Raw genomic sequence first — 14,993 nt, 5'->3', positions numbered from 1 at the left:
ATGGCTCCTCTTTGGGTAATCTCGGTCTGGTTGGTGGAGGTGGTCTTATTAGAAACAAGAAGGGTGAATGGGTTAGGGGCTTTGCTCATGCAATCGGGAGTACAACTAGTGTAGCAGCTGAACTTTGGGCTCTTAAAGATGGCATTAGATTATGTATTGCTCTCAAGCTTCCAACAGTGGTGATTGAACTCTACTCTAAGCTAGTTGTAGACCTCTTGAAGAAAGTCGAATTGTGGGTGAAATTGTTGCTCAAGTATAGGATTTTCAGGTGTGAAAAAGAAAGAAAAGTAACACATTCCAAAAAAGAAAAAAAAAAGAGATTCTACTCAGCTACGAGATCCAAGATTGCAAACCTTGTAACCGGAGGGAGAAAATAATATCTTACTCCTTGATTTATGGAAACCTCAAATCCAGGTCAAAATAGCCAGTCCTAGGTGTCGTAACTCGTAACCTCAAATTCTAGTCAAACTTGAATAGTGGGATTAGTTTCTGCAAACTTTATCATACAAATGCATAAAAGAGGCTTGTAATTTGTAATTCAATAAAGAGAACCAGAATTCCCTTTTCCTATTGTTGTGATTATCGTATTATCAAGTCATGTCGGAAGAAATGTTTAAATCACTCCCACTCACGAGCAGTTCAGCCCATTCGTTATACTTCTAATAGCGATATGATATATTCATAGATTTCATCTTCAACTTAGAATTTCTATTCTCCAAGTATTCCATTATGCTTTTCTATAAATTAAAAGATCCACAGAGAAAACTCAGACCAATATTTTGAACTCAAAATCATTTACAATTTTCCATATAATAGTTATCCAACAAAATAAGCCAGTACAGCGTCCGTAGCATTAGTCATTGTTAGTACATTGTTCTTCAAAATTGCTCCAAAAGCCAATTTGAATTAACAAAGAATCCTCTCTCTCAAGAGGAAAATGTATACGGCTCAAGATGAAATCAACCCCCCCCACCCCCCCCCCCCCCCCCCCTCCCCCGCAAGCAGTGGCATGAAATGAAATTTAAACCAGATCAGCATATCATGTCAGATGCAAAATGAGGTTACCCTACAGTGAACAATGTTAAGCACCATATCTACAGCCAGTTTACTTCCAGAGTAATCTCATCCACAGAAAGACAACGTGGGGGTCATTAGTTTTATTCATGCTTCCCCTTTCTGTTCATCAAGTCATGGTAGTAAAGAAGCACACACATAGGTTGACCAAGAATACAGAAAATGAACCAGAAGATCATATTTCCCACCTGCCATAAAAGGAAAAAGACCAAAAAAGGAAATAAATAAATCAGATGAATGGCATAGGAAGTTGGGTGCTGAGAAATTATATGGGCTAAGATAAGGTTGAACAAAATTCTTCTAAACTGGCTTACCATTGAGTTTCTGAACTTATTCTGCAGGTAGTTAGTTATCAGAACCAGGGGAACCTATTCAAGAAAGCAAAGAACACAGGAATAATTTTGATTAACCTCATGTCAAGCAACAGGTTGTGCAGTAATAGAACATGCCTAATTCTATTAACACTCTCAATATTCTTCTCTCTGTTTTTGTTTATAGGCGTCTATTTGTGGATATAACTTCTAACATAAAGGTCAATGATCCTAATAATGGAGCTAGAAAAGTGAAACATTAGAAGTCATAATATTATTACCTGAATCATAATTCCAAAAAATGCCCAAAACTTGAATATGTGACATGGAACAGCAATACATAGCTGCAGACAGATCAAACAAAATTACATTCCATCACAAGTAAATTGACATGCTTGAAGCACTACAACTACTAAACAAGGAAATCATCACAGATTTGGGTTGATATGTATAACTAAATAAGCATATCTCGAATTCCATCGCAAAAACTATGAACTGCAAATAAGTTACTTATTGACAATGACAAGTTTATCTGACCATGAATACAAAGGGCGCAAGCATGTAGATGGGTTAAACCTATGGGTAAATCACTTCAAGTGACTTCTCACAGTGGTGATTACAATGGCAGATCACCATGAGGAAAGTTCTAGCTCAAAAAATTAAGCTACCATCTTTAAAATATATATATATATATATATATTTAAAAGTTTGAACATGCAGATGGGTTAAACCTACAGGTAAAATCACATACAAATGACTTTACAGCAGTGATTCTGATGGCTGAGCATCATAAGGAAAGTTTTAACTCAAAAAAGTTTGGCTACTATCTTTCAGAAGGTTAGTGGTCATATTGTGGCAATGAACTTTGTTCTACCCTTTTCACAGTACAGGATTGTTAGATTGCCTATGCACTTTCTCTTAATTTTGTCTCCTTTCCGTCTATATATATATTAGAGTAATTAAAGCTCTACTCTCATTGCCATTTAAAAAAAAAAAAAATTTATATCTTCTTCCCTTCTCAAAACATGCACATAACAACCAAAAACCTGACAAACAAAACAAGAAAAATAGGATGACTCTATTGTTTCTGATGTCAGCAACCTTTTCCATTTGACTTTTTGAGGAGAGAATGGGCGATGTTAGCAACTTTACCATTTGCCAAAGAGAAAGACAAAATAAATAGCACTAGTATAAATAGTAAAAAAGGACATGTCAATTCAAGAAGTAACGGAGAGTATGATTTTGGATAGAATAAAATAGAAGAAAAGAATATACATGGCCGATCCTAACTAATCTTTTGAAAATTCATAGCTGACCCCAAAAATTTTGGGACTAAGGGTTTGCTGTTGTTGTATAGTTTCTGATTATAGATGTCCCAGGGGTCAAAAGCTCTAGGTTTGGCTCCTAAGATCCAACTATGATTTTTTCCCCATGAATAAAAAACCTAGGAAAAAAAAAAAAAAGCAGTAAAGATGAAATATTTGAGTGTTCATGCTTTTATGTGAGAGGAAAAAAACTATCATGACCATAAAATAAAAATTAAAGACAGGAGCAAAACCATTATTATCTATTTCATACACCAACTGCAAACTACTATGATGTAAGATATCAAATAACATAGTCCTATTCCCATGTCCTTTACCACAAAGTGCTGAAAGACAGATTTGTTATTAGAAACATGCAATCTGGTATCAGGGGAGAAGAAAGAAAGAGAGGGATGGGGGGAAACAACATACCTCATGGAATACCGCAGAAACAAGGAAGGCAATTACAACGGCAACTCCCTGAATCAGAAACAAATAATTAAATCAAGAAACATTTCAAGACTATGAAGTATCAACAGGTGGGACAAAGAGCATTCACGTTACTAAAGTTTTTGTCATAATCGCAACAATTACTCTCTCTATCCCATATTGTTGGTCCTGATTAGGAAAACCAACATTTTAAGGAAACATAATAATTAAAAATATATAAAGTTTCAAAACTATTCTCTTTAATTTAAACTCAAATGAAATAGGATGTTAACTTTTTAAATAAAGTAAATGATACGTTAGGAAAGTTATCAATATTTTGTTCATTGACTTTTCCAAGAGAACCAATTTTCTGGACACCCTAAAACGAAATAGATGACCAAAAATATAATATAGAGGAGTATTACCAATGAAGCAAAATATCAGAGTCACTACCTTTATTGAAGCAGATAAGAACAGTGGTTACTTACATACATTCCTTTTAAGTTTGAAAGCGTTCATATAATCACATGATGTCTTAATTTGATTTAGGTACCAGAAAACTTTAGAGGGATGTTAATGTTAAGAAAACAAAGATCAACATACGTAATAGAATATATTAATGGAAAATGGAAGTTTGCCCATTTTTGGTGTTGTGGAAATGAGGGAGGATAGAAAAGGGAGTGGGTGGAGTTTTCCACCTGAGCCCACCAAAAGCCATGCTCCCAAATTTGGAGAAAAAGGTGGAGAGAAAATAGTTCTTGAATGAAATTTACTATTTTGCCACTTATCTAATGTAATAAGGGAGTGATATTAAATATATTCAACCAACTTTTCTATCCTTTCACCTTCCATCCTCTCTACCAAATACACATGAGGGAAATTTAAAACATTTTATATTCTTCATACATTTTCTAGTCTCACTTTTCCAACCTCCCAACCAAACAGACCCTAAAGGATGTATCTACAATTGTCTCAAAAAATATAACTAGTGAACTGTTAGGAAAACTGATAACAAGATCAACCACATTAACCAGCCTTCTCTATTGCCTAGGTGGTTAGTAGCATGTGTTGCTATCCAGCCTTTTGAAGGATGGTAGAGAGAAGATCAACCATATCAAGTACAATGCCATTAAGGTAACTAGATGTGAAGCTGTGAATCTCGTAATCATTGGCGCATAACAGAGATACTATCATATATTTTTCCCTTATGAGAGACTTGTAAATCAAACAATAAATATCCCAGAAGATAATAACAATGAAAAAATTAAAGAGATATCATACATAGATAAATAACATTGTAAAAAGAGACATTCTTTCATGCCAAGATATGTTCATCAAGCACCAATTACAATCTAAGGTGAGATCGGTCAATTACCTTTGGTATCCCATTCCGCAAGCATGGAAAATAGATATGGCGAATCATCCATTTATGAACAGGCTGAAATATAAACAAATCAATCATTACTACACTTGCTTTCAGATAAAAATCATTACAACACTTCTTCTTGTTGTTTTTTCCTTTTTCTTTTTTTTTTCTTTCTTTTTTTTTTTTTTTTTCAACTAAAGTGCACTAGTACATTAGGAAATCAGTATTCATAACATTTGGCAAAAAATATGAAATAACAGATACGAAACCACAAAAACACTTGCTTTTTTGCTAACAGTTCCTGCAGTGAACATACTGAACTTATTGTTCAAACATTTTCACATCATCCAAATGCTACAATCTTTTTTCTGTCAGAAAATAAAAGATTGATATTCAAGATCATTTTTTTAGAGTCAATACCTATCAGGCTTAATATAAAGTACAAAAAAGAACATCATAAATGAATAAAGAATTCAAAATTTGCAACCTATCAGGATGGGCATTCCAATAGAGAGTGAAGAAAAACCAAATAAAGAATAACTAAGAGAACCTACATTTTTTTTTTTTTTTTTGGCTTAAAATAAGAGAACCTTCACAAGTAACTAGCACACATAAAAGCTGAAACTTGAGAAAAGAAACTTACCATATTCCACATTCTCCAATACTGATGACACCCACAGAGATCCATGCAAGAAACACAAATAGTTTACAGGTTCTCTTCAACATAGCCTTGTAGAAAAACACAACCAAGGAACACAAATTTCAAGTTACAAAAGATACCTCTTCAACCGTTTTTGCATTCCACCAATCTTTGTAAAACTCACGATCACCAAATTGAAGAAGTTCAGCCAGTATATTTAACCTAAAATTGCAGGCTTCAGCTAAGAATAAGGTAATCTCAAAAGTAATATGATTCTCAATAATCAAAAGCTTATAAAGTGTATAAATCTCATCTTGATTTTAAAATAAGGCACCCCTCTGTGAGTACTTTGTGTGTGTGTGTGAGAGAGAGAGAGAGATGACAGTTTTGCAGCTTAATAATAAACATTTTGCACAAAGCATATATATAAAATGTCAATATGACATCTCCATCTAGTTTAGAAGAGTATATCAAATCAGCCTGTCTTCTTTCATTTATCTCTTGTTCTTGTTTTGGGGGGAGTACAGGTTTTACACAAGGCGAACACCACGCAAATCCATCAATTACAGAACTCCAATTTACACTATAATACACCCACAAGCATAAAAGTATGGTTATGACCAATTTTTCCAAAGAAATTGGCCCCAAAGTTTGATAAAAATTTACGCATTAAGAAAAGATATTCACTAAAAAAAATTGAAATATGGCTTTATGAAATAAAGAGTAGACAAACCAGAGGTGAAATAAGCAGTAGAACATGCAAAGCCACACGTATAAATTTGGAACTGAAAGCTTCAGAATCCTCTCTATGGCATATAAAAGGTCCCCTTTCAAGGGATGTTGTGAATTCTTGACAATAGGATTAATATACTGCAGGATTACCAACAAAATCATGTCAGAATATCTCTAGCAATTTTTCTAAAGAAAAGAAAGAGCAGGAAATTCAAGTTTCAAATAATGAAGAGCTGCTTACTTGTTCTATTATGAATCCCATAACTCCTGTAAATATTATTAACTTGACAAGTTGACGAGCCACCCAACCCTTCCGAATGCATTCAGTACGAGGATAGCTTGGCTATAATGACAAACATCAACACAAAGGTCAAAGGAAGCTATAACTCAGTCAGGATAACTGCAGACATTCAGCAAGCACATAAATTATACTATGGGCAAAATTTTCCTCCAAACTAGGTTGAAGGAATCTCCTTCAACCCGTTGCATGGTAGTTCATAACACCATTCACGTGTATTAAATCACATGATTCATTAAAACATTCAAAACAAATCACAGGACTATTAAGTAGGTTATGTGACTATAAATACATGTTAATAGTCTTTTTAAGTTTCCACATTGCGGGTTGAAGGCACATTCCTCCAAAATGCTCTCACTCACTGAGCAATGCCTGGTACTGATATAATTGCAATAAAAATCTTGAAGTGCAATTACCTGGTAACATAAGGTTGGGGCAACCATGAAGTAAGCCAAACACTTGAAGTCAACACAGTAAGAACAATCCATATTCAGAGTACTGGCCAGGACATCCCCCTAACATCATGAATACATTCAAAAAATCATTCACCACCCATCAGAAGGATTTCCACAGGATATTAAACATCTATCACAGAAGAAAGGAAGAGAGAGAAAGAGAAGTACCAACTTTTTTTTATATACTAATGAAGAGCACATACAATGTGCTTTGATAGATTTGTGACAGTGAATTGATAAGGGAACCAAGGTTTACTATGAGATACTTGCACAGCTTCCACCCTATTATTCTCAATTACCACCTTAACACCTAGATATATTTAGCATTGCCTCTACATAAAAATAAAATTTTACAAGAGAACCAACAGAACTTTGTGTAGGCATAAACATTAACACACTTTTTGCCTTCCTTAATATATTGTTTATGCAAGAGACTTTTTTTGAGTAATAATTATATACAAACTTTTCAAGAAAATGTCCTGTACCTTTTCATTTGATTTGGCAATTGCTCTCATATCATAGCTTGTATGTGCATAAGACACTAATTTTAACCATACAATGCTGGCAAAGAGCATCAACGTGACACCAGATAAAACAGCAGAATCGCACCTGCACAGTTTAAAGTCATAACTGAATTGAGAAACTTCCACAGTATCCTTGTCAATGGAATATTGGCATGACCAAGGACACATAGGGAAAAAGTCCAGGATCCACTTATTAAATTACCAATGTAATTCTGGCATTGTTCACAGACAAAGTGATCATACTTCCCAAATGAATTAATAGTCACAAAAACACCAGAAATTTGGATGATGTGCAAGATGAGATGAAGAGTTAAATGGGCAAGAAAAAGAACTCACCTTAGAATAACAAAAACTGGATACAAAACTGAAGCTGTGGTGATGATTATATGAAGTAAAACAACAACCTGTAATATTAAAGTAGAAATTAACTTTTGAGGAGTCCAGCATCTCAAATCTCAAACTTAATATGTAAAGAAAACCCAAGTATCCAAATGGCAAGAAAAATTCTGTGGCTACAATTCATTTTCATTGTAAAGAAAAACTGTTGATCTGCAATAATTAAACTTGAATAACTTACAGGTTCAGAGATATACTTCTGCTGTACTAACTTTTCCACAATAAAAGAGGCAGCTGGGAATATTGGCAGTGTAAGACTGCAATAAAAGAAAAATAAACAATATACAATAAATTCTGGGACAGATGCTAATTGGAGTAAATAAAACAAGAGCAAATTCTGCAGTGAATAATACATTCTAAGAGTAAATAAAGCATTAAGGATCAAGTACAAAAATACAGAATCATTACCAACACATAAAAAGGGGCCAGTCACTCAACGATCTTGAACTAAACCAAAAACCAGTCCTAATTAACCAACCATACTGCAACAATAGTAAAAAAATAAAAAAAATAAAAAATTATTAAAATTATAATTTAAAAATAAAAAAAATAACCCCATTTCCAAAATGACAAGTCTTAGCTTTTTCAAAATTTTTTATTAAAAAAAAGGGTACCTAACCTTCATAAGATTCTCGATGATAAGTCTGCTATTTACAGCAACAAGCACCACTATACAGAGATTGAAGAGACCTGCATGACTCTGCATAAAATTTAAACCAAAAATTTTAGGATAATATTGAATAAACTTTATATGTAACAGAATGTAATTAAATCCTAATAATGCAAATCTAAATCAATCTAAAATGTAGCTAGTGACTATAACTCCAGGAAGAAAATCAATCAATCACAAAAACAGCAACTTGATTTGCAAATTCATCATTCAACCACTACAATTCTCACCAAATTCAACTCTGGAATTCAAAAACCTGAGCAATTTTCAAAATTTATATGTGAAGCAGAAGCCGGCTAAATAAGCTGGTTGTACCTGTCTGAAGATAGCGTCGGAGCTAAGCGGACTCTCCTTGTTTTTCCGGTGTGCCGGAGCCGATGGCCGATACGCGAGTTTCACCGCAGCAAAATCAGTTCCGCGATCGTCAACGTTCCCAATCTTATTATCACCACCGCCGCCGCCGCCGCTGCCATTTCCACTAGTAGTCGGCTTTGCCGACTCAATTACGGCGGTACTCCGATTCCTATCATCGTCGCAGCTCTCCCCGTCGTCTCTGACGGCCGAATTATCGGAAGATTCCGGTGAGCTGGTTTTGGATGTTGAATCCGACACTTCCCTGACAACCGTGGCGCTAGGCCTCCTTCGAACATCCGAGCCGACCTGAGGGATCGTCGTCGTCGTCGTAGTCGTAGTCGTGGTGGTGGTGACCGATGCAGTCGCTGTTGTGCCGGTGCTTTCCGGCGTATCGGAAATCGCCATTGTACAAGTGTCAGTATCGTTTCGGAGATAAGGTAGGCAAATCACACAAAAGGTGATATTTTAATAAAGTTTATACACGCAGAGAGAAAAAGAGAGCGAGAGAGAGAGAGTTAAAAATTAAATATCATTGACTGCATATAAATGAATGATATGATGATGAAATTTCGAGAAGTGTGAACGAAAATGAATGAATGAATGCGTGGGGGAAGTGTAGGGGTTTTTGTGAAAAGAAAAAAAATGATGATGATGATGATGATAATGATGATGGAAGGAAAGAGCGGTGGGGTAGAGTTGTGGTGGTGTGCTGTGTAGCGAGTCCTCCAAAAATCAGCTGCTTTTGCTTAATTGGGTGATTGATGGATGGATGGGTCAGTGACTCCTGCCATGCCATGGGGTACAGGGCTTTTGTTTGCTTCTTTTAATACTAGTTTTTTCGGAGGAGAAGTCGCCGCAAAACTCACACAAATATTTTCATAATATTTTTTTAACAAAATTTAAGTGATAGCTTATTAATTTTTATAATATTTTTATAACAAATTTTAAGTGATAAGTTGTTATTATTGGGACAAATAAATTTTTTTGTATTAAATTTAAATTTAAACCAATAACAACTAATCACCTATAATTTAGAGCATTTCTAGCCGATTCTTAGTTTAGGAATGAACAGTGACTTTTATGTTTTAGCTACCTATTTTTTTAAATACACTTTCTAACAGATTCTCTATCTCATTTAAATATTATTTCTTCATTCATTCTTTATTCTTTTTTTAACAACTACAAATCTTCTAACATTTTTTTATTTAACACTTAATTATTATAATAGAAAAAAATATTTGAAAGATGTACAGTAACCCATAAGATTTGATGATTTTCTAACAGATTTTCTATCTCATTTAAATATTATTTCTTCATTCATTATTTATTCTTTTTTTAACAACTACAGATCTTCCAACATTTTTTTATTTAACACCTAATTATTATAATAGAAAAAAAACATTTGAAAGATGTACAGTAACCCATAAGATTTGATGAACTACTGTTCATGAGCCAAAAAAAATTCAGGATTTAGAGAATCTATTGGATACCATTTTCTTTTTTTATCTCATTCTCTATTATAGAGAATATTTTGCCTTTAGCTACACCATTGGAGATGCTCTTATTCTTTTTATCCATTCCTTTTGAGGTCATTTCTATTTTTATTTCAAAATCTTACTAGATTAAATTTTCTAGGTTTCATTATGAGATTTTTACTTTTAAAAATCTTATTAGTCCAAGTAATTTTCCTTTATAATTACTTGATATATGTGACACACATTTTAGGAATAATTAAGTTGTCAAAGAGTTAAAGCTCTCATGTTGGCTATATATATATATATGGGAAATGTTGACGAATGTCTTAAATATATTTGTTAATGAACTATTTTAGAAAAACTTTTATGGAAAAAAATTAATATTTTGATAATTTTTTTTATTTATCATAAAAATCATATCAAGACTTTCTTAAAATATTTTGTTAACAATATCATACACACGTTAACAAGTCCTCTTATATATATATATATATATATATATATATATATATATATAATTTTAATTACAAAACAAAAGGAAATTATTATTATTATTTTATTATGTATAATAACTTCATCTATTCATCAAAAAGTGTTGATTTAATGACCCTTTTTTTTTTTTGTTAACAAGGTGTCAACAACTTTTTGAGCGCTTGACTATTTCATCGGGCATGTGTAGTCTCCCTCATAAAATACATTAGATAATTACATGAAAATGTGCCTTAGGAACCATTACTGTCATATATTTTGCTCACAATCAATTCCAAATATGGAAAATAGGTTGACGGTCAATGTAAAATTTAGTCACTTTATTATAAATTTTCATAAAATGGATATACCTTAAATTAGAAAGTTAAGATATATGTGGAAATACAAGTAAATATACAGTTATAAATATAGGAAAAGGTTTTGCAGGAATATATGGCAACAAAAAGAAAATGACAAATGTCTAAGGTCCACATGGTCACGTGTAATGCACATAACTTTTGAACACGTCTCTTTCTTTTTGCTATCACATATATACCCTTGTATGCATCAAACATTTTTCATAAATATATATACACACACGCAATATCCAACTCTGAAAGTAACATCTGCCATGTTGTTGTATGGCCCGAGAGGGGATGGCTTTTCAAAGAGATACTTCAGCAATCCATCCTTGCAATCAGCATGGTCTTAAAGTTCAACAGGTATGAGGCCCATGTAAGAGCACAACAGGTATTTTCTAGAACCATATATGATATACCTTCTGCAAATTTTTTGATGAGATAGTATTTGGCTCTTTCCTCCCTACCCATTTCTTCGTGATAACCAAGGACACATCTCATGGATGCTTCTATTACTTACAGATAAATCAGAAGAGGTCGGCCAAGTGTTAGTGGTACCAAAAATGGGAGAAATAGGTGTGGCCCCCTATAGATGAAAACATGAGACAAAGTTTGCTTGAGAGCTTTTGAACATACGTAGAGTCGGTAGAGAAGGGCGGTCAATCCACCTATGAGGAAGAGTGATCTTCTGAATCAAGTTGAGGGAAAAAAAAAAAAAAGAACTAAATAAAATTAGTAAACAAAATAAAAGAAAAGGACATGTCAACTAAAAAAAATGATATAAAGTATGACTTTTGATATGATAGAATGTCATAAAATAATGAAAAGTGTTACGTCCATAACATTTTCAGTACATTTTCATAACAAAACATAGATAATAAGTATTTATTGGTTCTAATTTGAATTTACAATTTAAATTACTTTTTTTGCCCACCCGTAATAGTTAACAACAACCTGTCATTTAAAATTTGTTATGAAAGTGTTGTAAAATTACTGTGAACATAACATTTCTCTAAAATAATACATGTGAATGACTATAATTAGTTTATTGAGAAACTATATTCCATAATAGACCCAAAGACTTGGATCAAGATTTGGCTATTACGTGTTGTTAATGAATCAATCATCTTTGATAGGTTCTTTAACATTTTCTCCATTTGTTTATTGACAAATTAATAATTATAATCAAATGACCTTAATTACATGAGTAAGCATCAAGAGTTTTGTAATTAAATGACATTACCTAATTTACTTTATAAGAAAAAAAAAAAAATTCACATGAGTATTGCTAATCTATAGTCCATTTATAATATGTATAAAACAAAAGATGTTCATCTTTTGATTAACCCCGATTATCAAAAAAAATAAATAAAAACTTTTGATTAACCACATTTTTTAATGGTATAGACCTCATAACGTTTGTTGCATAATTTTTTAGGCTTAACAATTTTACTTGTAAATATTCTAATATATACAATATGTTCTAGAATCTTGACATATTGTATTTTATTTAAATGATAGAATTCCATATACAACACAATAATAATAAATAGCTATTAATAATTACCATAATTATATATTTCATAGTTCCATATAAAAACATGTGGGGGCCGGTTAATCAATAAATTATTAAAGTCTAGTTAATTGGGCCTGTGGCCCATCCGAGGACGTAAAACTGTCCGAGGAGGCCCATATCAGGTTGTAAGGGTAACCAAACAAAAGGAAAAGTAGATATCACGTAAGGTGAATTCAGTATTCATCCGAGGACAAAATCCTTCTCGGCAATATGAGTCCGAAGACGACCAAAACGCCACCTTGTTACAAACGTACTTCGGAGCTACGTTACCACTAAAAGTGGGATATGGGACCAAGGGTAAGAAAGAAAAGGCAAACAAATATCTATAATAACAGCTGCCTCCGTATTAATTGCCTCTCAACCAACTCTCTAGCCGCATTAATGTGGAGGTGATGCCTGAACAATGATGAAGCAGCCTTACAGCTGCTAGTTGGAGGTTCCAGAAGGTGTTAGATGGGACAGAAAGAGATCCCCTGAATCCAACTTACACGTGTGTGGTGAAGATAATATCAAGAGGGCAGTATATAATATGAAAGAAAGCATTGAGGAGAGGGGATCGGAACATCAAAAAAACAGAGAATACTCAGAAGAAAACCTTATGAACCAAAGAACTGAACTTGTTTCAAGGAAAAATTGATCATTATATATGTGCTAATCTATCTATAAACATGAGGTTTAATAATTTTTCTTTTAAAGTTAACCTAGTTCTTGGACACCCACACTCTACAAATTTTATTATTTGGGCCTTCAACGTACGAATCCAATATCAGTTTGGGATTATTACAAATTGAGACCTTACAAAACAAAATCTTAATAAATACGTATTTATAACTACAAATAATGATCAAATTTTGTATATAGTATTTCATATACAAATATACTCATAATTTTTTTAATTAATAGTAACTATCATAATTATAAAATTTTATATTTATATAAAAAATGAAATAGGTAAAATATTTTTGGGTAGACTACATATTTGGTTTCTATCATTTACACTTGTGGAGGCCAGTTAATCAGGAGGTACTGTTAAGGCTGTACTAACTGGGCCTATGGCCCAATCCGAGAACATTAGCCAATCCGGCGATGTCCAGATAAGATTATAAGGGGAACGGAGTAAAGAGAAAAGTAGAGATAATATGAGATAAATCCAACGAATGTCCGAGGAGAAAAGCCATCTCGGTAACAAGGGTCCAAGGTTAGTAAGAGTGCTATATCATCATGGACTTTCTTCGAAGTTACATCACAACTAAGAGTTGGACATTGAACAAGGGGTAAGAAAAGAGAAGAGCAACAAATATCTTCAAAAAGCTACTACCTCCGCATTAAATGCCTCCCAACTAACTCTCTGGCCGCATTAATGTGAAGGTGATGCCTGAACAGTGGTCAAGCTGCCTTACAGCTACTAGTTAATGGTTCTGGAAGGTGTTGGATGGGACAGGAAGGAGTTCCCAGAATTTAACCTACACGTATATGGCAGGGATGATACCAAGATTGTAGTATATAGCATGGGAAGATGTACTAAAAAGGGGATCAAAGAGAAAAATCAAGCAATTTTTCCAATAAGACTGTGATCTCTTGTAACTTTGTTTATGAACAAGACAATATAATATATAGGGATGGCAATTTAAATCTGATTCGCAGAAATCCGGTCCGACCCGACCCTAATGGGTCGGATTTTACCCGGCCCGATAAAGAATAGGGTCGGGTATGGATTTTTTTAAAAAAAACCCGAAGCGGGTCCGGGTCGGGTTCGGATTTTATTAAAAAGCCCGAAACCCGCCCCGAAACCTGGTTATATATATAATTACTAAAATACCCTCATATATATACATAGTTATAAACCCTAATATTTCCCATTCCTCATTTCATTTCAGCATTCAGCTCCCTCGCCTCTCTTCTCTTCAGCTCACACCTCCGCCTCTCATTTCTTCAGCTCACAATCTCACTCACTCCCAATCTCACCGCCGGCCCAACTGCCCTACCTCTCTCCACCGCTCTAGCTCTCACCGCCGTCCCAAGCTATCTTAGCTCTCTCACTCACTGTCTCACACGGCCGCTTCTCCATCTTCATCTCTCAGTTCTCTCACTCACACGGCCACAAGCCCACAAGCAGTCAAGCACAGGCACAGCTCCGTTTCGTCCTCGCCATCGCTGATCTCACTCCACCTCGTTCTCCATTTTTTTCTTTTCTTTTTTCTAGGTTCAGTTCATGTTTGTGATTATGAAAGGGAAAATCATAGATCTAAAATTTGTGTTTGGTTTGTGATTTTGAAAGGGAAAATCGAAGCTTCTCGCCGCAATTTTGTGGTTTTTGATCACTGGCTTCATTGGTGGGTCTCTCTCATAATTTTTTTTTTTGATTAAAATATGTGAAACCCATTTTGTATTTGGGGACCTTCGGATTTGTGTTTGTATTTTTTTTTAATTAAAATATGTGAGTTTTCACCGCAGTTTTTGGTTGTTGATGGTTGCAAGGAAACGTTTTTCTCGGCTTTGTTTGTTTATTTATTTTATTGTTTAGATGTTGGGTTAAGGATCTTCTGTTCAGATCATTTTGGT

The 14,993-nt window shown here is 33.9% G+C and overlaps 1 protein-coding gene across 1 annotated transcript; it reads right to left on the bottom strand.

The window, feature by feature from the left end:
- Positions 1-777: 777 nt before the first annotated feature.
- Positions 778-9,310, bottom strand: LOC126714195 (diacylglycerol O-acyltransferase 1). Its single transcript, XM_050414230.1, has 16 exons — positions 8,515-9,310; positions 8,149-8,229; positions 7,938-8,011; positions 7,711-7,786; positions 7,470-7,537; positions 7,095-7,218; positions 6,571-6,669; positions 6,098-6,199; positions 5,858-5,994; positions 5,265-5,346; positions 5,128-5,148; positions 4,494-4,556; positions 3,122-3,169; positions 1,667-1,729; positions 1,389-1,442; positions 778-1,262 (listed from the first exon to the last, which is right to left on the bottom strand). Exons 1-16 carry the CDS (start codon positions 8,956-8,958, stop codon positions 1,158-1,160), a joined length of 1,641 nt encoding a protein of 546 aa, XP_050270187.1. The 5' UTR covers positions 8,959-9,310; the 3' UTR covers positions 778-1,157.
- Between the last annotated feature and the right edge of the window lie 5,683 nt (positions 9,311-14,993).

Source organism: Quercus robur, chromosome 2 (genome assembly GCF_932294415.1).
Source record: "Quercus robur chromosome 2, dhQueRobu3.1, whole genome shotgun sequence".
NCBI lineage: Eukaryota > Viridiplantae > Streptophyta > Magnoliopsida > Fagales > Fagaceae > Quercus > Quercus robur.
This window is presented reverse-complemented; position numbering and strand designations above follow the sequence as displayed.

What these genes read in the sequence shown, in the direction of transcription:
- LOC126714195 (XM_050414230.1), bottom strand. Translation starts at nt 8,958, where the DNA reads ATGGCGATTTCCGATACGCCGGAAAGCACCGGCACAACAGCGACTGCA. An exon ending in CCGACGCTATCTTCAGACAG is followed by an intron (nt 8,230 to 8,514) that starts GTACAACCAGCT and finishes AATTTTATGCAG; the next exon opens with AGTCATGCAGGTCTCTTCAA. An exon ending in ATTGGAGAATGTGGAATATG is followed by an intron (nt 4,557 to 5,127) that starts GTAAGTTTCTTT and finishes TTTATATTTCAG; the next exon opens with CCTGTTCATAAATGGATGAT.